This window comes from Saccopteryx leptura, chromosome 6, assembly GCF_036850995.1.
Source record: "Saccopteryx leptura isolate mSacLep1 chromosome 6, mSacLep1_pri_phased_curated, whole genome shotgun sequence".
Taxonomy (NCBI): Eukaryota; Metazoa; Chordata; class Mammalia; order Chiroptera; family Emballonuridae; genus Saccopteryx; species Saccopteryx leptura.
The window spans coordinates 105,684,423-105,707,461 of record NC_089508.1 but is presented as its reverse complement, the minus strand read 5'-3'; the positions used below and the strand labels follow the sequence as shown (position 1 = coordinate 105,707,461).

The following is a 23,039-nucleotide window of genomic DNA, read 5'->3' as shown; positions in this document are numbered from 1 at the left end:
TTAACAAATTATATAATTTTATGTCTTTAAATTTTTATTTGTATATAAGTAGCTGTTCCAAAATTCTTATATCTTAACAAATTTAGATTTATGTGATTTCTAATACTTGATGTTTTCAATGAGACTTCCGCCAAACTGTTTGAACTTCATAATTTATTTTCCTTCCTTCTTAGGGTACTCTCCAGTTGCTGCAGAACTGCCTGGCAGTGTTAAATGGAGACACATAAGCCACGCTCCACCTTTGGGTTAAAAAGGGCTGCCTTCCTTCAGATTGTATTTTCATTTTCTTAATGACGTTCGGCATTTACTGCTCACTGGAAACAAAAGAAACAGCTGACAAAGTGCATCTACTCTCCTTTTTTCTGAGAAACAGCGGGGCGGGGCGTCCACAGGCGCTGCCAGTCTGCGGGGCACGCAGCGCCCCTGCACCTGCTGCTCCCCGGGCGGCTGTCTCTCCTCCTCTTCAAAACCCAAAATCCAATCTCTTTTTTAAGTAGTCTCTAGAACTGTTTATTTTATGAATACTATTCCTTATGGCTGCCAATCTTATTTACCTTTAAGTCGTTTCTGAAGTTTCACCCTTTCAAAATATATTCTTCAAACAAGATAAAGATTTCCATTACCTTTTTTTTTTTTTTTTTTTTTTTTTTAAACATTGTATACCACCTTAGTTCATTCGTGTATCCTGGTAAAACATCTTAATCAGACTGATTTTTAATTAATGACTATTTCTTAGAAGTTTTGGGACAGACTTTATGTAATCTTTCTAAGTATGATTTCTGAAGAAAAGCAAATGCATATAGTATGTTTGCCTTAAACTTGTAGACTAAACCAACTATTGTCAAATAAAGTGATAACAGTGATGATTTTTAACTCTGGTCATTGTATCACTCCAAAATGTGGAGTAGCAGTAATAAAATCTACTCCTGTATAATGCTTCACAGAGCAGGTATTGGTTTTTCTTATTTCCTTTAAAGTGACATATTTGAACCAAGTTCACCAATCCCTTTACAAAAGAATGAACTGCCGCTGTGCTTTTAGCACTTCATAGAAGATAGAATTGGGCAGAGGCAGGGCAGAGGCAGCTATTTCTACAATGTGGAAGCTGAGAATATGGTCTGTTACAGTTTCCGGGCTCGGCCAGTTAACCACGTGACATATGCCAGTGAGCCACTTGGTAGTTACACCAGTGTCTAGGGCAGTGTGGAGACAGAGAAGCCTGCTAGAGGGAGCAGTGCTTGACGGGGGAGAAAAAATTGAGACGCTTGTAATAAAGTTAGGGTACAGAATGGATCCTAATTGTCAGTAGTGACATTACAAATAAAATTGGCCTCTCTACTGTGAATGAAAATTATGTCATGCCTATTTAAAGTTAGATTGAGCCTGACCTGTGGTGGCACAGTGGATAAAGCGTCGACCTGGAACAGCGAGGTCGCCGGCTCAAAACCCTGTGCTTGCCTGGCACATATAGGAGTTGATGCCTCCTACTTCCCCACCACCACCCCTTCCTTCTCTCTCTCTTTCTCTCTCTGCTCTAAAAATGAATAAATAAGCCTGACCAGGCGGTGGCACAGTGGATAGAGGAGGACCCAGGTTCGAAACCCCAAGGTCGCCGGCTTAAGGGTGGGCTGATCTGGCTTGAGCACGGGGTCACTGGCTTGAGCCCAAAGGTCGCTGGCTTGAGCAAGGGGTCACTTGCTCTGCTGTAGCCCCCCCCCCCCGCCGCCATCAAGGCACACATGAGAACGCAATCGATGAACAACTAAGGCGCCCCAATGAAAAATTGATGCTTCTCATCTCTCTCCCTTCCTGTCTCTAGCTGTCCCTCTCTCTGACTCTTTCTCTGTCTCTGTCAAAACAAAAAAAAGAAATAAATATTTTAAAAAGAAAAATGAAGTTAGCCTGACCTGTGGTGACACAGTGGGATAAGCGTCGACCTGGAACACTGAGGTCGCTGGTTCGAAGCCCTGGGCTTGCCTGGTCAAGGTACATATGGGAGTTGATGCTTCCTGTTCCTCCCCCTTCCTGTTCCTCTCCTTTCCTTCTCTCTCTCTCTCTCTCTCTCTCTCACTCTCTCTCTCTCCCTCTCTCTTCTCTCTGAAAAAAAATTGAATAAAGTCTTTAAAAAAATTTTTTAAATAAATACATAAAGTTAGATTGAGTGGTTGGATGTTTCCACTATCTCGGTTTCTAAGTTTTCTCCCATTCAGAAACCGTGGGCATTTGAGTGGGTCACCGCTCGGATGGGTCCCAGACCGGTCTGAAGAATGCCCGGTCTAGGTCCCAAGGCTAGTCAGGATGATTCCGGCCCTCCTCCAGTCTCCCTGCTGGGCTGGTTAATGGTTCTCCCTCTCTCTCTCTTTCTCTTTTTTTTTTTTTACTTTAAAATTTTATTCATTTTAGAGAGGAGAGAAAGAGAGAGAGACAAGGAGTGGGGGGCGAAGCAGGAAGCATCAACCCCCATATGTGCCTTAACCGGGCAAGCCCAGGGTTTTGAACCGGTGACCTCAGCATTCCAGGTCGACGCTTTATCCACTGCGCCACCACGGGTCAGGCAATGCTTCTCTCTTTAACTGATTGATGTTCTCCGATGCCATTTGAACTGTTCACTGAGAGATTGGTGTGGTTTGTCTGTGTCACCTTCGCTGGCGAGAGTATACCCACACAGTCAGTGCTCATCAAGTGGGTGAACGTGGGATGGAGGGCCCTAGCTTCTGGATTCGGTGGGGTCCCTTTACAGGGAGCCCTGTGGCCTGAGGCAGGTTCACTTGACCTCTCTACTTGACCTCAGTTTCTCTACTCTGAAGGACATTGACCTACCTCACAGGGGTGTTGTGAGGATTAATAAATGTTGGTACAGCGCTTTGGAAATGTGAAGATGCTCTGTAAACATCAAGACACTGCAAGTACAGGGCAAAACGCTATACGTGTCCATCAGTTAACCTGTCTGTGCCGGGGTGGCCTTTGGGGGAAGATGGTACAGTGGATGGCATATATGCCTTGGCCCCTTACATTATTTTCTTTTCTTTTCTTTTTTTAAGATTTTATTTATTGAGTTTACAGAGAGAGGAAGGGGGTGGGACCGAGAACTATCAACTCGTAGTTGTGTCACTTTAGCTGTTCATTGCTTGCTTGTCGTATGTGCCATGACTGGGCAAGCCCAGGGTTTCTAACAGAGCGACCTCAGAGTTCCAAGCGGACGCCCTATGCCCTGCGCCACAGCCGGTCAGGCAGCCCCTTACATTCTTAAAGTACTTGTTGGGGTGCTGGGAGGGGATGGAGGGTTGCTTAATATACAAATGAGTTGACTAGCACAATTTGCAAGGGTCTTCTCACTTTAAAAATTCCTACGAATCAGGTAAAAAATATCTTACGCCCACCCTGGCCGGTTAGCTCGATTGGTTAGAGCATTGTTCCGCAGAGCAGAGGTTGTGGGTTCCATCCCGGGTCAGGGCACATACAGGAATAGATCGATGTTCCTGTCTCTCTCTTAACGTTAAAAAAATAAAATAAAAAATAACTCCCTCAAGGGCCTACTTAGGAAAGATTCTACTTTTCATCTCCAGAACAAACATTTGTTATTCCGTAGCTCGCTGCTTGATCCTGATAAAAACGGCCAGCCCTGGATTCACTGCCATTGAGTTGTAGCATTGATAAAACACTTATTGGCCTTCTTATGCCTGGGGGACACAGAGGTAAAACAGAAAGACACCTACGGGCACAAAGCCCTGCCTGCGTGGGATAGTCTAGGGTTTCCCCTCTGGTTATGCTTCATGCCAGAGATTTCCAACCGGTGTGCCGCAAGAGTTTTTTAAACCGGTAATACCTGACTAGTCAGGGGCCCAGACTTCTTTCCCCTTAAACGGCCAAAAAAAAAAAGAGAACAACAACAACAAAAAATACAGCCAACAAACACCACGGTAGCCATCTGGTGTGAATGACTCAAAAGTATACCAATTTTTGGCCCTGGCTGGATAGCTCAGTTGGTTAGAGTGTTGTCCCTGTATGCCAGTGTTTCAAGTTCAATCCCCAGTCAGGGCACATACAAAAATCAACCAATAAATGCATAAATAAGTAGAACAACAAATCGATGTTGTTCTCTCCTTCTCTCTAAAAAGGAATAAAAATTAAAAAAAGTATACCAATTTTTCTGGTCAGCTCGGCAGAATGTTAGTAAGTTTGTGTGCCATGAGATGAAAAGGGTTGAAAATCGCTGCTTCATGCTCTGAGAAGGAGGAACAGGAGCGGGCCAGGCAGCGGGAATGGCCTGGGGGAGTCAATAGCTAGGTGGGAACCAGGGCAGTGTGGGATGAGGGCCTTTCTTATTCGGTGAGTGGAGAGTGGCAGGAGAAGAAATTGCAAAGAAAGTGGGTGAGGCCTGTAGGCCAGTCAGGCTCATAAGGCTGGTGGTACCTAGTTTGGAAAAGCGTATACAATATTCTTAATGTTTTGTAGTAAAACTATGGAAGTTGAGCTCAGACTGATCTTGCTTAAGTGTTGGGTACCATGCAGAAAATAGTCAGATGGGAGACCAGGGTTTAAAAGGAAAATTGCAGTGGGAGAATGGGGAGTGATTCAAGGTCTTAAAACCGGGGAGTGCAATTCTTTTCGAGTCTTACATTATTGCCGTCTTTGGGCAGCGAGAGACATCACAACGTCCAGCTCCACGCGCACCCATCCTTTTCCTTTTGACACGCAACGCAAACAATACAGCAGGGGGTGGGGAAAGCCTCGAGCTCTCCAGGAGGAATAAGACCTTAGTAGGAAGAACTGGATTTACATCCTCTTCACTCCCTCGCAGCTAGGCGAACCCCACCAGGTAACCAGCACTCCTCCGTCTGGGAGTGCGCCGGCGACCGGCACGCACGCAAGCTCATACGGAAGAAAAATAAAACAGCTCACAAAACCTGATCTTATGACTCCACACAAGTCAGGGGAGAGCGCGAACGCAGTCCCCCACTACCACAAATTATGCAGTCGAGTTTCCCACATTTGGGGAAATCGCAGGGGTCAGCACATCCGGAGTGCAATGGATAAGCCTCGCCCTGGGAAAACCACCTTCGTGATCATGGTATCTCCCCTGCCAGGTAAGTATGAGTTCCTCTTGCCGCCTCCACCCGAACCACCACGCTCGCTTCGCTCCTCACGCATGGTCACTTTCCTCCAGCCGCCTCCGCACCCTCGCTGCCTCGGGGACCCTGGTCGCAACCTCGCCCGGCGCCGAAACAACCTGAGGGGGCGATCGGATCTCGGGAGGCGGGGGGGGGAACACGTGGAGGCCCCTGTCCGCCGTGTATGACCGGCAGCCTCTGCGCTCTTGCTCTTCTACATACGCCACGCCCTCTTCGTGACGTCCTGGCGTCCTTAGCTCCCTCTCGGATCCGCCTGGCCGCTAGAGTAGAGAAGAGGCAAGAGAGAACTGCTCTGAGTCTCCTAGTTAAAACAAAACAAAACAAACAAACAAACAAAAAACAAAAAACAGTGGGCCCCGCCTGGGTAGCTCAGTTGCTTAGGACGTTGTCCCCATACGCGGAGGTTGCCGGCTCCATCCTGGTTCATGGCACATACTGTGCAAGAGTCAACCAGTCAATGCATAAATAAGTGGAATAACAAATTGATGTTTCTGTCTCTCCCTCTCTCTCAAATCAATTTGTAAAACAAAGGCATTTCTTATATAAGTAAAATCTAAAACATTGGTTTGTAGCTTAAAGTTAGATTAAGGGGTTCGATTCTCTCATGATCTGTTTCTAATGTTTTTCCTAGTGGGAAATCACACTTTGGGGGTTCTAGTTTGTTTCCTTTTTCTTTGGCCGCCCTTGTGCCCTGGAGCAGGTTGGGACAGGTTTTCTTGACCCCTAGGCTTCTCTAACTTAACACATTGACTGTGTTAAGTGAAGGGAAAAAAAAAAAAAAAGCAAGTGCGCCCTGGCCGGATAGCTGAGTTGCTCAGAGGACGCTCCCGAAGCCCGAGGTTGCCGGTTGGATCCTGGTCAGGGCACAATACAGGAACAGATCCGTGTTCCTCTGTGTGTGTGTCTCCCTGCCTCTCTCTCTCTCTCCCTCCCTCCCTTCCTCTCTCTAAAAATCAGTAAAATAAACAAACTAAAACAAATGCATAAATATATGTAGTATGCGACCCTTTGTGTGGGAAAAAGATGTGAAAATAGAAAAAAATAACCAGCCAAAATGCCTTTTCAACGCAGTGCCTTGACTGTAAGCATCTTCAAGGCCAAGGACAAGAACTGCCAGCAGATCCTGGAGTGTCCCATAATAGGTTCGTTTTTCATAGCTATATGATTATAACAACTTTGTAACATAATGCTGTGTGTATCGGAGGATTGATTTAATGAGTAAATGGACATTGGGAGCCAGGTATGGAGTGGGAGGGCAAGGAGGGACCAGGTGGTGTTCAGGTGGCATTTGGAACTGAGGATATCAGTAGGGGCTCGCTATTCTTACTAGATATAGATATGAGTAAGAAATATATGCCTGGCCCTGGCCGGTTGGCTCAGTGGTAGAGCGTCGGTCTGGCGTGCAGGAGTCTCGGGTTCAATTCCCGGCCAGGGCACACAGGAGAAGCGCCCATCTGCTTCTCCACCCCTCCCCCTCTCCTTCCTCTCTGTCTGTCTCTTCCCCTCCCGCAGCCAAGGCTCCATTGGAGCAAAGATGGCCCGGGCGCTGAGGATGGCTCTGTGGCCTCTGCCTCAGGCGCTGGGATGGCTCTGGATGCAACAGAGCGACGCCCCGGATGGGCAGAGCATCGCCCCCTGGTGGGCATGGCGGGTGGATCCCGGTCGGGCGCATGCGGGAGTCTGTCTGACTGCCTCCCGGTTTCCAGCTTCGGAAAAATGCAAAAAAAAAAAAGAAAAAAAGAAAAGAAATATATGCCTAACCTTTGGTGGTGCCGTGGATAAAACGTTGACCTGGAACGTTGAGGTTGCTGGTGTAGCATCCACCGGGTCAAGAACAAATGTCGGAGACTTTCAGGAGTATAGATGTAACTTTATTGGCCAGTTTTACCTGCGCAGGGGCAAATTCCCGAGGTGTCCAGAGACACCGTGCTCACAAGGAGCTACAGATGGGAATCGCACCTAGCGCTCACAGCTAAAGCTTTTTATAAGCTAAGCAAGCAAGCCTCATACAGAAGCAGATGTGGCGGTAACCTATTTGCTAAGGGGGCTGCACATAGCATAGCAACAGGGGCTGGGGTCTAGCTCATTGGCGAATTCCAAACCTAAACTTCTGATAAGGGTCTTTTAACCAATAGAATGCAAACGTTTGTCTCTTTTTCCTTTTTTTTTTTTTCTTCTCTCTCAGCTTCCCAGAGTCCCTATCTGTCTCTGCTTCTTGAACGACCTTGGGCATGTTACTCCTAACAGAACAGGAGCAGGACCTGCCTGTAACCCTTAAGTTCCCTGTTCCATTAGTGCCTTGCTTATTTTCTGATCTTCTCTTGGTCCTTACACTGGTTCAACACCCGGGGCTTGCCTGGTCAAGGCACATATGGGAGTTGATGCATTCTGCTCCTCCCCTGTTTTCTCTCTCTCTCTCTCTCTCTCTCTCTCTCTCCCCCCCCCTCCCCCGCCGTCTCTAAAATAAATAAATAAATTTTTAGAGGAAATTATGTATTTCCTAGCTCTGTGCACTGAAGGGGCCGAGAAGTGAAGACACCTGGTAATGGTAAGCACACCCAGTGCCTTGTTCTAGCTTCCTAAATGCCATTCCCTACTAAAAAGAACCAGGCTCTGGTTCTTTTTTTTTCTTCTTTTTTTTTTTTAATTTTTTTTATTTGTTTTTATTTTTTTACAGAGACAAAGAGTGAGTCAGAGAGAGAGATAGACAGGGACAGACACACAGGAACAGAGAGAGATGAGAAGCATCAATCATTAGTTTTTCGTTGCACATTGCGACACCCTTGTTGTTCATTGATTGCTCATCTGGTTTGAGCAAAAGCTCACCAGCTTGGACCCAAGGTCGCTGGCTCGAGCAAGGGGTTACTCGGTCTGCTGAAGGCCCGCGGTCAAGGCACATATGAGAAAGCAATCAATGAACAACTAAGGTGTCACAATGCGCAACGAAAAACTAATGATTGATGCTTCTCATCTCTCCATTCCCATCTGTCTGTCCCTCTCTCTGACTCTCTCTCTATCTCTGTAAAAAAAAAAAAAAAAAAAAAAAAAAAAAAAAAGATTTATTCTGCCAAACTTAGCGAAAATCTGACATAAAGTACTTGGTAAGTAATTATTATTGAATGCTTTAACTTACTGTAACTCTGCTTTATAAATTTTATAAAGTTACTTCCCTACTTTATAAATCACCATTACTGTGGAACTGGTGGGCGGTTAGAAAATTTTACTACTAACAGAGATACAAAAGTGGGCGGTAGGTATAAAATGGTTGACTACCCCTGCACTAGAACGCCAACTAATAAATGCAGAATGAATGATGGAATTAGAAGATCAAGATTTGGCTATCATAATGCAAAACTCATCAACAGAAGCTAAAAACTGTTGGTACGGTTTGATGAGGAACAGGATATTTGCAAATTATCTTCAAATTATCTCCACACGAATTACTTAATAATTACAAGGGGCAAGCCTGGTGAGCAGTGAGCACCCCCAGTGGCAGAGGGCTGCAGCGCTGGCCCCAGGCGCAACCATCCTGCTTCTGCGGTGTCCTCCCATATTGATCTGGACTTGGCTCCGTGACTCGCTTTGGCTGATGGAACATTAGTACATGCGATGCAAGCAGAAGGTGGAAAAGCCTTTTCTTATTGGGACTTGCTCTCACTTGCCATCCTGTGACCACCGTGAAAAGTCTAGGTCAGCCTGTCGGAGGAAGCCTGGGTTGGCCTGGTCGTGAGGATGAACCACGTCATCTGAGACTGACCAGGCCCCAGCTGACTGCAACTGTCCGAGTGATCCCGCTGACTGCAACTGTCTGAGTGATCCCACTTGAGAACTGAAGAACTGCCCAGTTGAGTGAGCCCAGTCAGATTCGGTGATCCAAAGACTTGTGAGCTAGTAAAATGGTCATTATTTTATTTATTTTACTTTTTATTTTTTACAGGGACAGAAAGAGTCAGAGAGAGGGATAGACAGGGACAGACAGACAGGAACGGAGAGAGATGAGAAGCATCAATCATCAGTTTTTTGTTGCGACACCTTAGTTGATCATTGATTGCTTTCTCATATGTGCCTTGACTGTGGGCCTCAGCAGACCGAGTAACCCCTTGCTCGAGCCAGCGACCTTGGGTCCAAGCTGGTGAGCTATTTTTTTTGTTCAAACCAGATGAGTCCACGCTCAAGCTGGTGACCTCGGGGTCTCAACAAGCTGGTGACCTGGGGTCTTCCACATCCCAGTCTGACGCTTTATCCACTGCGCCACCGCCTGGTCAGGCTCGCAGACAAAATTTTAATTAAAATAATAATAATAATAATAATAATAATAACGTTAAAAATATTAAATATTCTTGCCTGACCAGGTGGTGGCGCAGTGGATAGAGTGTCGCACTGGGATGCGGAAGACCCAGGTTTGAGACCCCGAGGTACCCAGCTTGAGCGCAGGCTCATCTGGTTTGAGCAAAAAAAAGCCCACCAGCTTGAACCCAAGGTCACTGGCCCCAGCAAGGGGTTACTTGGTCTGCTGAAGGCCCGCGGTCAAGGCACATATGAGAAAGCAATCAATGAACAACTAAGGTGTTGCAACGCGCAATGAATAACTAATGACTGAAGCTTCTCATCTCTCTCCGTTCCTGTCTGTCTGTCCCTGTCTATCCCTCTCTCTGACTCACTGTCTCTGTAAAAAATAATTAAATAAATAAATAAAATTAAAGAAAAAAATATATATATATATAAAACATTCTCATGTATTACAATCCATTCATTTCCTACCGCTCATGTTCATGGTTGTGGGTGGCTGGAACCAATCACAGCTGTCCTCCGGGACAACACCAAATTTTTATTGGATAATGCGTAATGTACACGGGTGGTTGTATGGCTCTCACGGAATTACATTTTAAAATATGTGGCGTTCATGGCTCTCTCAGCCAAAAAGCTTCCCAACCCCTGATCTAGACAAAGGGATCACGAGCCTCTCCCCCTTGCATGAAACACCTGTATTCTGTAACATTTTATATGCTTTCTAATAATCATCATTTTGAAATTCTTTGTATGCGCAAAACTTGTAACCTAAGCAAGCAGGGACTAGTTTTAGACTTCCTAATGAGCTAACCCCAACACTCTTAGCAAAAGTAACTTCATTTAGCTCCTCTCCTTATCCTAAAGTTTAGGGCCTAAACTAAACATTTCCCACTATTGTGGTGACTGGGATAGGTTGTAAATCCTAGAAGGTTTGGGAATGTCTTTGTCAGGTCTGTAAAACATTCATCACTACTGTGTTACCTTATGGTCTTAGGGTGTAGGGCTGTTTTTTTCCTTTTGATAGATCCTGTAGATAAACAGTGTAACAAGAGAGCAAAAATTCAATAAGCTTGTTAGGAAATGACTTTTGTACCATGCTCCCCCTTCTCTTCCCCCAACCAGTATGTGATTATGTCTATAAAACCAGCGTCAGAGCTATATTCTGGACTGCACGATTTCGGTTTGATAATGCCCCGTGCGTGTCCCCGGCTTAATAATAAAACTCCTTCTAAAATTTCTTCTATAACCTACCTTGGTGTCTCTATGTAACTCGCGAATGAAATTACATTACAACATTTCCTGCCTTATGTAAAAAGTATACATTTTTACTTTTTATCCAATCCCAGAGATTTCCCCCCTTTGCTTTTTCCCCGCCTCCCTAATCTATCACCAGTGAATTTCAGGTAACCCCCTTACTTCTTTCCCTTTGATTCTGATGTACAGTATAAAATCAGTGGTGATTAAAAAAATTAAAAATAACTGGTGAAACTGCGATTTTCTGGAGCGCTTTCTCAATCCGTTGAGACTTTGCTTCCCGGCAATTGTAGACTGTTTGGCTCAAATAAACTCATAAAAAAAACTCTTACAGCTTTGGAAGTTTCTTCCGTCGACAATAGGTAGCAGGCGCCAGGACTTGAACATAGTTTTTGGAGGGGCACAAATCAACCTGTAACAGTCCCGAAATCCTTTATGTAGTCTTTGTTTCAAATATGCATACCTGAATGTGATTATGAAGAGACACAGGACTACCCCAAAGCTGAAGGACAGTCCACAAAATAACTGGCCTCTTAGTTCTGTGGTTTTGAATTTTCTTTTGCTATAAAGGGCATTATAGGGACAACTGATGAAAACTGGAAAATGCCTGTAGAGTAAACAATAATAATATTGTATCAATCCATGCTAATTTCTTGATTTTGATAATGGCATCATCGGGGTTAGGTATGACGATCCTTTGTTTTTAGGAACTGCACCCTAAGACAGGAAACTTCCTGAAACAACCAACAGTCAAAAAGGATGCTACAATACGTTTCCTCGGATCTCTGCCCAGCTGGAACCTTCCTGACTCTATAGTCTCCAGTTCTGTCTCTTGCCTTGCTTTGCTCCATTGCACTGACCACTCAGGAACACACCATGTTTCAATCATTTTGCTCATATCTGGGGAGGAATTCCGCACCTTTAACCTCCACTTGATCTCAAGAAAGATTCTTCCCGTATGGGAGAGAAAGGGATAAACTCGGGCGGCCTGAAAGAGGCGACCTAACCCCCACTCCCACCCCCACCCCTATCCCCGACGGAAATGTTTGATTCTCAAAGACTTGCAACACCCTTCCCCGGCCCACACGGCTACGCCTTGCCCTGATATTCTGTTCAAGTTTTCCTTTCACTATTGCAAGATCATGAATGAGGATTACAAGGGTTTCACGTTGCACTGGCCGCGGAACTCTGATCTTGGTATTTAAGTTTAATTGACACTCTGCTGCGTGTCGCAGCCCCGGATCACAGAGGTGATCTGTCTCTGACGTGACGTCATTTTGAGGTCACGATGAGGGCGGGGTGTATGCAGATGAGCAGGGACGCAGAGATGGCCGGTCCCACGCGGCCCGCGCCTCCAGGTCCCACATCCCGAGATCCAAACGCCCCCCCAGGTTGTTTCGGCGCCGGGCGAGGTTGCGACCAGGGTCCCCGAGGCAGCGAAGGTGCGGAGGCGGCTGGAGGAAAGTGACCGTGCGTGAGGAGCGAAGCGAGCGTGGTGGTTCGGGTGGAGGCGGCAAGAGGAACTCATACTTACCTGGCAGGGGAGATACCATGATCACGAAGGTGGTTTTCCCAGGGCGAGGCTTATCCATTGCACTCCGGATGTGCTGACCCCTGCGATTTCCCCAAATGTGGGAAACTCGACTGCATAATTTGTGGTAGTGGGGGACTGCGTTCGCGCTCTCCCCTGAGTCTTGCGTATCCAAATGAAAGGTTGCGTCTTGTTATCTAGGTCTTTGCAAGTTTAGAGGGAACCGCGGGTTCTTGAAGTTCTTGTTTTCTGCGTAGTTGCACCCCCTTATCCCAGTTGACTTGGCTCTACGTTATTTTTTTGTCTGTTTTTAAAGCTGCTGGTAAGATCTATTTACGTGGTATGATTTCTTCCTTTCTGAGTGATGAAATTAGTGGGGTAGTATTTGACCAGTTAGTAAAACATAGCTTTCACGTGAGCATTCCTCTGTAACATTTCAGCTTTAGGCCGTGTTGTGTGCATAGAGTCCATCATCCAAGGTCAAAGCATTTTCCGTCACCGTATAGTTTGTTCTTCTTGACACCCCTCTTCCCACCCGCGCCCTTGAGTAACCACACCACTTCGTTTTTATCTACGTCCATTTTAGCAAGATTCCGCCAGGCCCAGATGACTCTGTACAATAGCCGTTTTCGTTGCGCGGCACACCCAAGAATATTTTTTCTGTCGAGCAGACCGAGGAGGGGGCGGGGCGGAGGAGGGGGCGGGGCGGAGGAGGAGGCGGGGCGGAGGAGGGGGCGGGGCGGAGGAGGGGGCGGGGCGGGGCGGGGAGGAGGGATGGGTAGAAAAAAAATTTTTTTTTTAAAAAAAAATTTTTTTTTTAAACATTAATAAGGGGAGAATTTATTGGCCCTACAGGAAAAAAGAGGAAAAGGGGACCTTGGTTGGAGACAGGTTCAGCGGGTTAGCCCAGGACAAGGTGCCGCTGCTCCCCTGGTTGGTTGCAAATCTCTTTCGGGGCCCCTTGGAGGGGCAAGGAATACATGCCTAGGGGAAGAAGAGGAGACGAGAAGGGACAAGGGAAAGGCATTGGCGTACTCCCCCAAGGGAGAGCGCCAAAATGGGTATAATTTTGATTCATTCACACTGCAAGGCCTTGTCATTTTCTTCTTCTTCCACAGTTTCTTTTAGCAAAGAGACAGGAAGGGGCAGGGTGAGAGACAGGAACATCGACCTGCTCCTACCGTATGTGCCCTGACCAGGGAAGGATTGAACCGGTAACCTCCAGTGCTTCTGGACAATGCGCTAACCAGCTGAGCTATCTGGTCAGAGCTGTCATCACCATCTTATTTGACAATCTAAGGGAAAAGAGGTCAGGCGTCACTGAGTAAATAGGTATTGCACGTTTATAAAATTCTTGTGGCAAACCAGTGAGTGTGCCATGGCATACCGGTTGAAACTCGCTGCTGTGCACACATTAAAGCTTGAGAAACACTGATTTAACATACTATATACAATTTTAGCCTTCTCTCTAACTTTACTCACTGGAATGTAAACTCCACAAGGCTAAGGATCCTTGACAATTTTGTTGACAGCTGGCTATCATAGGCTTTTAATGTACTGATTGGATTTAATTTCTTGATCTCAGGCTTAAAAAGAAAAAAATGTTTCCAGCAGGTTCCCAGGTTCTACCTCTGAGTCCAGATCAGATTAATAATACTGTGTCTCTCCTATGAGAAATTACAGAATTGAAAACACTTCCTGGTCAGCTTAATCAGTAATGTCCCTGAATACCATTTGCTTGAACCCCTCAGTGAGAACTATAAAAGACGGTCCCTGAGCCCAGGGAGAGGATCCCCTAGTCCACACCATTAGCTTCCAGCCTAGCCTCCTTCAACCCCCTTCTCACTTTAGGGGAATGTGGCCTTTCTGTACAGACACCAGAAAAAGGCAGGTCAAGGGTAAGTACCGTATTTCCCCATGTATAAGACGCACATAAATTTTGGGCCCGAAATTTGGGAAAAAACCATGTATTAAATAGAGTTATTGAACTCACCTGACCAGGCGGTGGCGCAGTGGATAGAGCGTCGGACTGGGATGTGGAGGATCCAGGTTCAAGACTCCGAGGTCACCAGTTTGAGCGCGGGCTCATCTGGTTTGAGCAAAAAGCTCACTAGCTTGGACCCAAGGTCGCTGGCTTGAGCAAGGGGTTAACCCACTCGGTCTGCTGTAGCCCCACGGTCAAGGCACATATGACGAGAAAGCAATCAATGAACAACTAAAGTACCACAACTGTCTGTTTGTCCCCATCTATCCCTCTCTCTGACTCTCTCTTTGTCTCTGTGAAAAAATAAAATTCAATTCAATTAAATTTTAAATAAAGTTAATGAACTCAAGTTTTTTTGTGTGTTTTTTTTATTTTATTTTATTTTATTTTTTGTATGTGACAGAGACAGAGAGCGGGACAGACAGACAGGAAGAGAGAGAGAGAGGTGAGCAGCATCAAGTCTTCCTTGGGGCACCTTAGTTGTTCATTGATTGCTTTCTCATACGTGCCTTGACCCAGGGTGGGGGGCTACAGCAGACAGAGTAACCCCTTGCTCCAGCCAGCGACCTTGGGCTCAAGCTGGTGAGCCCTGCTCAAACCAGATGAGCCCACGCTCAAGCTGGCAACCTCGGGGTTTCGGACCCGGGTCCTCCGCGTCCCAGTCCGATGCTCTATCCACTGTGCCACCGCCTGATCAGGCTGAACTCAAGTTTTATTCGTCATAAAATTCACACAACTCATCATCCGCGCGAAAAAGCGGGAAATGCGAGTTAAAAAGGAAAAACTGCCCTGGCCGGTTGGCTCAGCGGTAGAGCGTCGGCCTGGCGTGCAGGAGTCCCGGGTTCGATTCCGGGCCAGGGCACACAGGAGAGGCGCCCATTCGCTTCTCAACCCCTCCCCCTCTCCTTCCTCTCTGCCTCTCTCTTCCCCTCCCGCAACGAGGCTCCATTGGAGCAAAGATGGCCCGGGCGCTGGGGATGGCTCCGTGGCCTCTGCCTCAGGCGCTAGAATGGCTCTGGACGCAACAGAGCGACGCCCCAGAGGGGCAGAGCATCGCCCCCTGGTGGGCGTGCCGGGTGGATCCCGGTCGGGCGCATGCGGGAGTCTGTCTGACTCCCTCCCCGTTTCCAGCTTCGGAAAAATGAAAAAAAAAAGAAAAAAGGAAAAACTACAACCGCTGTATAAGACGCACGCACTTTTTAGACACCAAATTTTTCGAAAAAGGATGCATCTTTTTTTTTTTTTTTTAACAGAGTCAGAGAGAGAGTCAGAGAGAGGGATAGACAGACAGGGACGGAGAGATGAGAAGCATCAATCATTAGTTTTTCATTGCGCGTTGCAACACTTTAATTGTTCATTGATTGCTTTCTCATATGTGCCTTGACCGTGGGCCTTCAGCAGACCGTGTCGGGCCGTGCTGGGGGCCCACCCCTTGCTCGAGCCAGCGACCTTGGGTCCAAGCTGGTGAGCCTTGCTCAAACCAGATGAGCCCGCGCTCAAGCTGGCGACCTCAGGGTCTCGATACTGGGTCTTCCGCATCCCAGTCCGACGCTCTATCCACTGCGCCACCGCCCAGTCAGGCAAAGGATGCATCTTATACATGGGGAAATACGGTGCCTTATTGTTCCCACGTGTCCCTCTGTTCATCTACTGTTTCACCCTGGTTCAAACTGTAGCAGAGTCAAAACTTTACTTTTGCCCTTTTAGGGTCTCCAACAGGTCCTGAGAATTAAAAGGACATAAAACAGGTTAACCGGAGAACAGCATGCAGATTTTTGCATGTACATGGGAGCCCCCATCAGAAAATGACAACCCAAAGAAGTGAGGCTAGACAGGCTTCCAAAGAGGAGTCCTCCTGGATTCGTTTGCGGGACAACAGTGGTTAGAGACCGAGACCCGCTGCTTAGTGTTTATTGATACTGGTGTGCCATTTGCTTTTAGGCCCTGTACCTATCTTATTCAATGGATTATAATCTGTTATTATCATCAACTTGATTTGGCCAGTGGGAACCCTTTCAAACTGGCTCTTTGTGTTCTTGGCATGAACCTATTCTCCCCACCTAAGAGCCTGGCCTCCCCTCCTCCCCCCCCCCCACGCCCCCTCGCCCCCGTACTGATGTGCCTGCCCCTCCACCTTCCTGCCCACAGTGACCTAGCCTCTTTGGCCCAGTGAGGCGGACTGGGAAGTGATGGGAGAAAGGAAAGCATCGGGTCAGGCCGGGAGACCACTTCCAGGGCTGCGTGAGGCAGATAGATACCAACCAAGCACTTATGGCCAGCCTGGGGGCTCAGCTCCCCTCCTCTGCCCACTCAAGGGGGTGCCTTTGTCAGGGGCGGCTGCTTCCTGAGGTAGGTCAAGGTTCTGTGATTTCCTGGAGAGGAACTGGAGTCCAGGGCAGAGAGGTAGAAAACACCGGTGGCGTCCGGGTTGGACTCCTTGCCCCAGCTCCATGTATTTTACAAACGTTTCAGATCCCACCTGGTGTGGGCCACCACCCGAGCCCGCTCACTCACCCAGCCAAAGGCCCACAGAAGTGTGTTGCCACCCTCTGACTGGACGGCAGGCAGGCACCTCTGCGCCTTTGAGGATGGGTGGCAGTGCCTCGGAGGCCCCCTGCTACTGCCAGTTACACCCCAGACAGGAAGAGTCGGCCGTGTCGGGCCGTGCTGGGGGCCCACACTCGCGCGTGCTAGTCAGTCACCCAAATCCACTGACTCCTCCCGGTCTTCCCCCGAGAAACCAAAGCTAGGTTCCCAAAGGTCCCACCCCCCCACATCCCTCAGGGGCCATAGCCAAAGAAGGTCTAAGGGTCTGTCTTTGGTCCCAGCCTACTGGTCTCCACAGATGGTGCCATTCGAGGCTGGGAGCTCTCTGTAAAAGCAGATCAATAGACTCTCCCTGAGGGTCCCCTGTCAGGCCGCAACGGTACGGCCTCCCGGACCCTGGAAGACAGACCAGAGCCTCGGGCTCAGCTCCTCGTAACAGCCGTACAGGACAGCAGGGAAGGGAGGCTGAGACTGCAGGGGCGGGGGAGGGGGGGGGGTTGGGGGGGAGCGAGGAGGGAGCGTCGGGAGCGTCGGGAGCAGCTCGCCAGGAGAGGAAGGCGTGTGGGGAAGGAAACGCAGTTTCGAGTCTGAGAGGCAGAACCGGAACAGAAAAAGTGCCTGTGGCCTCAGGGGTCAGGGCAGGGCACTCGAGGCTTCTGAGAGCCACCCCTCCCTCCCATTGCGGTTCCACTGCCCGTCCTTTCTGGGGTGCGCTCCAACTGTACATCGAATTTCTGGAGTTTCCTCCCCTCAGGAGGGGAGACAGCAAGGACCACTCTCTCACCTACCCGGCTTTGTCCGCAAGGCGAAGCCGGCTCCTTCTTGGTGAAAGGCCAGCCCCCTTAATTCCTGGGTGCTTTCTGGGTGGGCCTCAGGATCCTCCCCTTCAGGACCTGGCAATTTAGCCTTAAAAACCCCGAGCTAAAGTCAGAACGCACAGGCCAGCGGCCTAGGGCGGACCTAGGCGCTAGGCGGCGGTGCCTTTCATGAGGGCAAAAACGTCAGGCACCTCCTTCGAGCCGGAATCGAACCAGCGACCTAAGGATGTCCGCACAGACGTAGCCTACAGTCCTCCGCTCTACCAGCTGAGCTATCGAAGGGCGCACGCTTCCTGGACTGGATCATTACTTTTTCTTGAGATGACAGACGCCAAGACACTGGAGCGCCCGAAGGATAATATGCCTTGGGTTGGCCGGGAGCCCCTTTGAAGAGAGCGGGGCCTACGCCGCCGCGGCCACTCCCTTCCCGGAGGAGGGGGTGGTGGTGGAGCGAATCCTCAGCACGTGCCTGTTCCCGGGACTAGGCGTTGGCCCGGCCCCGCGAATACGATTTTCAGGATCTCTGAGCCCGGGCTCTCACCTGTTGCCTCATTTCCCTTCCCTGTGCTCCTCTCTTGCTGACGGTAGGGTGGGGTGGGGAAGGGGAAGGGGAAGGGAGGGGAGGGGAGGGGAGGGGAGGGGAGGGGCATTGGCCAAACGGCTGCGTGGGGCGGGTGGGGGCAGGCCTCCCGGAGGGGAGGAGGAGGAGCCACCGGCACCGGCACCGAGCATGCGGCTGCGAATGCCTAGCCACCTGCTGGTGTTTAAAGTGCCTTTAGTTCAAAATTATCCTTGTGCCAAAAATGCATATTTATACTCTGGTTTCTCTTCAGATCGCATAAATCTTTCGCCTTTTACAAAAATGCATATTTGGTGTGTCATATTCTGCCATCATCGAAGCCAACATCGTGTTGCCCGTATCATGCAAGTCTCCTGATTGATGTCCCTGCTGCGGTCCTTGCCACCCTTGCAGCCATAGTGAATTTTGGGGGGGTGGGGGTGGGAGTGGGTGGAGGGTGGGGATTGAGCTCAAGCCCTTCCTGTGCTCTAACCTTCCGGTTCGCTCAGATTGAAGGCCTTACAATGGTCTACAAGGCCCTCATGACCTTGCCCCCACCCAGTCATCTTTCTGACCTAATTCTGTACAACTTTTTAATTTTGCTCTGAACACAAGGCCTCCGTGCTATTCTCCAAGCAGTGCTACCTGGGCTTTGGCTCCTGCTGATCTTTGTGACAAGGATGCTCTTCCTCCAGACATCCCGGTGACCAACTCCCTCACCTCCCTCGGGTTTTTGCTCACATGGCAGGCAGCCTATCAACGTGGCCTCTCCTGACCAGCCCGTTTAACACAGCCACCTGCCCCTTACTGCAACTCCCGATTCCCTCCCCTGCTCTTTCCCCCATATCTCTCAATACCTAACATACTGATTCATTTACCTATTGTGTCCATTTGCCAGTTTGCTCCCACCCCACTTCTTCTTCTTTAAGTAAAATGTGAGCACCAAGAGGGCTTCTTGTCCCCAAATTCCTGAACAGTGTCTGGCACGGGGTATGCACTCGATAAACAATTGTTGAATGAAGAAACTCTCAATGTCATGAAGGAGGAGATCAGAATATAGACGAAGGGGCCAGGGCTCACCCAGGGGGAGGCGCAGTCATCTTGGTTTGATCACAAAACAGAATATCCAGACGTTGAGAACCGCAGAACTCTCAGTGTGTAAGAACCCGTCCATACCGTTTCCTGCACCAAGACACCTGGCCGGAATTCTAGCATGGCTCCCAGCAGCACCAGGTCCTGTCCCTGGGAATGACCTCCCGACCTCCCGCCCCCACCCCCATTAAATGCCTGGCTGAGAAAGTTCAGCACCTCGCCTCCCTTTCCTAGAGCATTTACATTCCTTTGAAGTGTATTCGGGAAGGATAGAGCCTGTCTCCCAGTCTCAGGGAGGGTGGCACCCTAACTTCAGTCACTGCCTGCCAACAAATGCAGCTGGTTTCTAACTGCCTTTATACTGACCAACCCTTTGTAGTTTTTCACTCCTCTGACTATACTGAGCGCCCTCCTCCCCGTTCTCCCTTTAAAATGCCCAAATCACCTCTGCACAAATCGGAACGGAGCTCAGCTTTTCCCACTCCAGGTCATTAGCTACTGAATAAAATCTGTTTCACCACTTTCAGTACTGTCTGCTGTGTTCATCTTTGACAGAGTCCAAGTCAGAAAAGACCAGGGGGCACTCTGGGGCCACCCTGTGTGCATGCTGGGGCAGTACGAGCGGAGAAGGCCGAAGGGCGCCTGGCGCTGACCACTGACTGGGGACTACCGGGAGACCCCTGCCTGGCTGCGGTTGAAGGAGACCGCTCAGCGCTTTAACATGGTTTTCTTTCTGCAAAAGAATCCTGGGTTTTCGTTCCGCGTTACTAGGTTAGGCTATCACATATTCTGTAGCGCGTTGTGTCACTCGGACTCAGAAAGACCCCATGAATTAAACATTACCAGGATCTATTAAGCGACATAACACTGCACAAAAGGCCTTTCCTCTGAGTTTTCGATCAGTTGAGGATGAATTCGAGCAGGCGAGGACAAAAATGGGATGACCGGAAGACGAGACCAAGCCCGAGCCCTGACCCACACACCCTCGGTGGGACCATAAGCCGCTGGACCACGGGAACCGCGAGCGGAATCCGAATGGAAGACGTGGCGTCCGAAACGTCACAATGGGGGCGTGGCGTATGCAGATGAGCAGGGACGCAGAGACTGCCGGTCCTACGCGGCCGGGGCCTCTATATCCCCGCTCGGAGATGCGATCTCCCCCGAGGTTGTTTTGGCGCCGGGCGAGGTTGTGCGAAGGTCCCCAGAGGCGGCGAGGATGCGGAGGCGGCTGGAGGAAAGTGACCGTGCGTGAGGAGCGAAGCGAGCGTGGTGGTTCGGGTGGAGGCGGCAAGAGCAACTCATACTTACCTGGCAGGGGAGATACCATGATCACGAAGGTGGTTTTCCCAGGGCGAGGCTTATCCATTGCACTCCGGATGTGCTGACCCCTGCGATTTCCCCAAATGTGGGAAACTCGACTGCATAATTTGTGGTAGTGGGGGACTGCGTTCGCGCTCTCCCCTGACATATGTGTTTAGAAAGTTAGAACGGATTGTTCATTCAGGCGTGTCCTGCTTCCCGGCTTTGTTTTGTTTTTTTTCTTTATTAGTGTTTCGTGGTCTGCCAGACCTACTCTGGTAAAACACTCAGCTCGCCCCAGGCGGGCAGGTTGGCGGCTGTTCCCATTTTTTTACCGTGGGTTTGAGGACTCTCGCTCGACCTGTGCTTAAGCTTTTGACACTAGACTTCTAAAGCACTGTCTTTTAACTCTGTCGGTCTTCTGGTCTATGCCCGGCCACAGAAGTCAGGTGAGATCTTTGATGACTTGAGTGTTCTGTTTCGGGGCGAGACATGATACAGGATCGTGATGTACGTTCCTTACTACAAGAATACTTCAAGCGGTTTCCCCTAGCCTAGCAGGGTCTTTTTCTCAAATATCTATCTCCTCCGGCAAGCGAAACAAAAGGGTTGGGCGACGTCAAACTAGAAAGTTAGTTGTTTTGTTTTTAAAAACGTTATTTATGGATTTTTACAGGGAGAGGAGAAAAAGTCGGAGGGTCACGGGGAGTGAGAAGTTCCAACTCATAGTTGTTGCATTTTAGCTGCTCATTGCTTGTCTTATGTGACTTGACCCGGCTAGCCCGTGGTTTTCAGCCCACGACCTCAGATTTCCAGGTCCACGCTTCATCCAATGCGCCACCACAGGTCAGGCAGAGCTACAGCCTTTTCAAAAAGTGTGGTATAGCCTGACCAGGCGGTGGCGCAGTGGATAGAGCCTCGGACTGGGATGTGGAAGGACCCAGATTCCAGACCCCGAGGTTCCCAGCTTGAGCGCGGGCTCATCTGGCTTGAGCAAAAAGCTCACCAGCCTAGACCCAAGGTCGCTGGCTGGAGCAACGGTTACTCCCGTCTGCTGAAGGCCCACGGTCAAGGCACATATGAGAAAGCAATCAATGATCGACTAAGGCAGGGGTCCCCAAACTTTTTACACAGGGGGGGGGGGCCAGTTCACTGTCCCTCAGACCGTTGGAGGGCCGGACTATAAAAAAAACTATGAACAAAGCCCTATGCACACTGCACGTACCTCATTTCAAAGTGTAAAAAAAAAAAAAAAAAAAAAAAGCCTGACCTGTGGTGGCGCAGTGGATAAAACTTTGACCTGGAAATGCTGAGGTCGCCGGTTCAAAACCCTGGGCTTGCCTGGTCGGGGCACATGTGGGAGTTGATGCTTCCAGCTCCTCCCCCCCTTCTCTCTCTCTGTCTCTCCCTCTCCTCTCTAAAAAATGAATAAATAAATAAAAATTTAAAAAAAAATTAAAAAAAAAAAAAAAAAAAGGAGAGAAGGAAAAAAAAAAAAAACAAACCGGGAACAAATACAATATTTAAAATAAAGAACAAGTAAATTTCAATCAACAAACTGACCAGTATTTTTTTTATTAGTTTCTTTTGTTTGTTTGTTTGTATTTTGTTTTGTTTCGTTTTGTTTTTTACAGAGAGAGAGAGTCAGAAAGGGATAGACAGGGACAGACAGATGAGAGAGGGATAGACAGGAACAGACAGAAACGGAGAGATGAGAAGCATCAATCATTAGTTTTTCGTTGCGCATTGCGACAACTTAGTTGTTCATTGATTGCTTTCTCATATGTGCCTTGACCGCGAGGCGGGCCTTCAGCACACCGAGTAACCCCTTACTCGAGTCAGCGACGTTGGGTCCAAGCTGGTGAGTATTTTTGCTCAAACCAGATGAGCCCGCGCTCAAGCTGGCGACCTTGGGGTCTGGAACCTGGGTCCTCTGCATCCCATTCCGACGCTCTATCCACTGCGCCACCGCCTGGTCAGGCTCAAAGATGTTTTTGAAGTCTTGTTCCTAATTAAAACATTTTTGTCTCCTGGGTAAGTTTCTTTAGTTGCCCCTAAGTAGGCAGTTCAGCTTTTTGTGTTGTAGTCGCCTTCATCTTTATTTCTCTAATAACCTTTGGTTCTAGGCTTAGCCTCTTTATTTCTTTTTCTGACGGCTCAAAGATGTCAAAACTCCTTTTCTTCTATTTCCGACTCATGCCAAGGCTTCAATTTTCTGGAAGGTATCTACTGGTCTCCTGTATCGGTGGAGATAAGAGCAAATCCTCACCCCTATATTTTGCCTACATTGCTGTTCTAAATTAGCAAACTGTCCCTGTCTAAAAAGTTCATCTGTGTAATATTGACAGGAAGGTTAGCATTATCATTTCGATTAGCTTGACTACAAGCCTGATCCTCCTAAAATCATAAATTTGTAACTTCCGCTTTTGAAAGAACAGCCACAAGGAAAGGCTGCTTTACCTTTGAAAACATGGAAATGGCGTGCTCATCAACAAGGAGTTACTATTCCTCTTTCTGTTTGGTCTCTTTGTAA

The 23,039-nt window shown here is 48.5% G+C and overlaps 1 protein-coding gene and 4 non-coding genes across 6 annotated transcripts in view; 3 read left to right on the top strand and 2 right to left on the bottom strand.

Moving 5' to 3' along the window:
- The window catches only part of SNX6 (sorting nexin 6), a 78,553-nt gene extending 77,612 nt beyond the window's left edge, over positions 1–941 (top strand). For both annotated transcript variants that reach the window (XM_066342001.1, XM_066342002.1), the window contains one exon: positions 174–941. In XM_066342001.1, the coding sequence (XP_066198098.1) occupies positions 174–227 (54 nt within the window). In that variant the 3' untranslated portion in view covers positions 228–941. The remainder of the gene's footprint in view (positions 1–173) is intronic.
- A 3,990-nt stretch (positions 942–4,931) lies between these two features.
- Positions 4,932–5,095, bottom strand: LOC136377665 (U1 spliceosomal RNA). Its single transcript, XR_010746344.1, has one exon. It is a non-coding gene; the product is annotated as a U1 spliceosomal RNA (small nuclear RNA).
- A 7,107-nt stretch (positions 5,096–12,202) lies between these two features.
- Positions 12,203–12,366, top strand: LOC136377664 (U1 spliceosomal RNA). Its single transcript, XR_010746343.1, has one exon. It is a non-coding gene; the product is annotated as a U1 spliceosomal RNA (small nuclear RNA).
- A 5,382-nt stretch (positions 12,367–17,748) lies between these two features.
- TRNAY-GUA (transfer RNA tyrosine (anticodon GUA)) lies at positions 17,749–17,838 on the bottom strand. The gene is given in 2 exon segments: positions 17,749–17,784; positions 17,802–17,838. It is a non-coding gene; the product is annotated as a tRNA-Tyr (tRNA).
- A 2,669-nt stretch (positions 17,839–20,507) lies between these two features.
- LOC136377663 (U1 spliceosomal RNA) lies at positions 20,508–20,671 on the top strand. The gene has a single exon (XR_010746342.1). It is a non-coding gene; the product is annotated as a U1 spliceosomal RNA (small nuclear RNA).
- Positions 20,672–23,039: the final 2,368 nt, after the last annotated feature.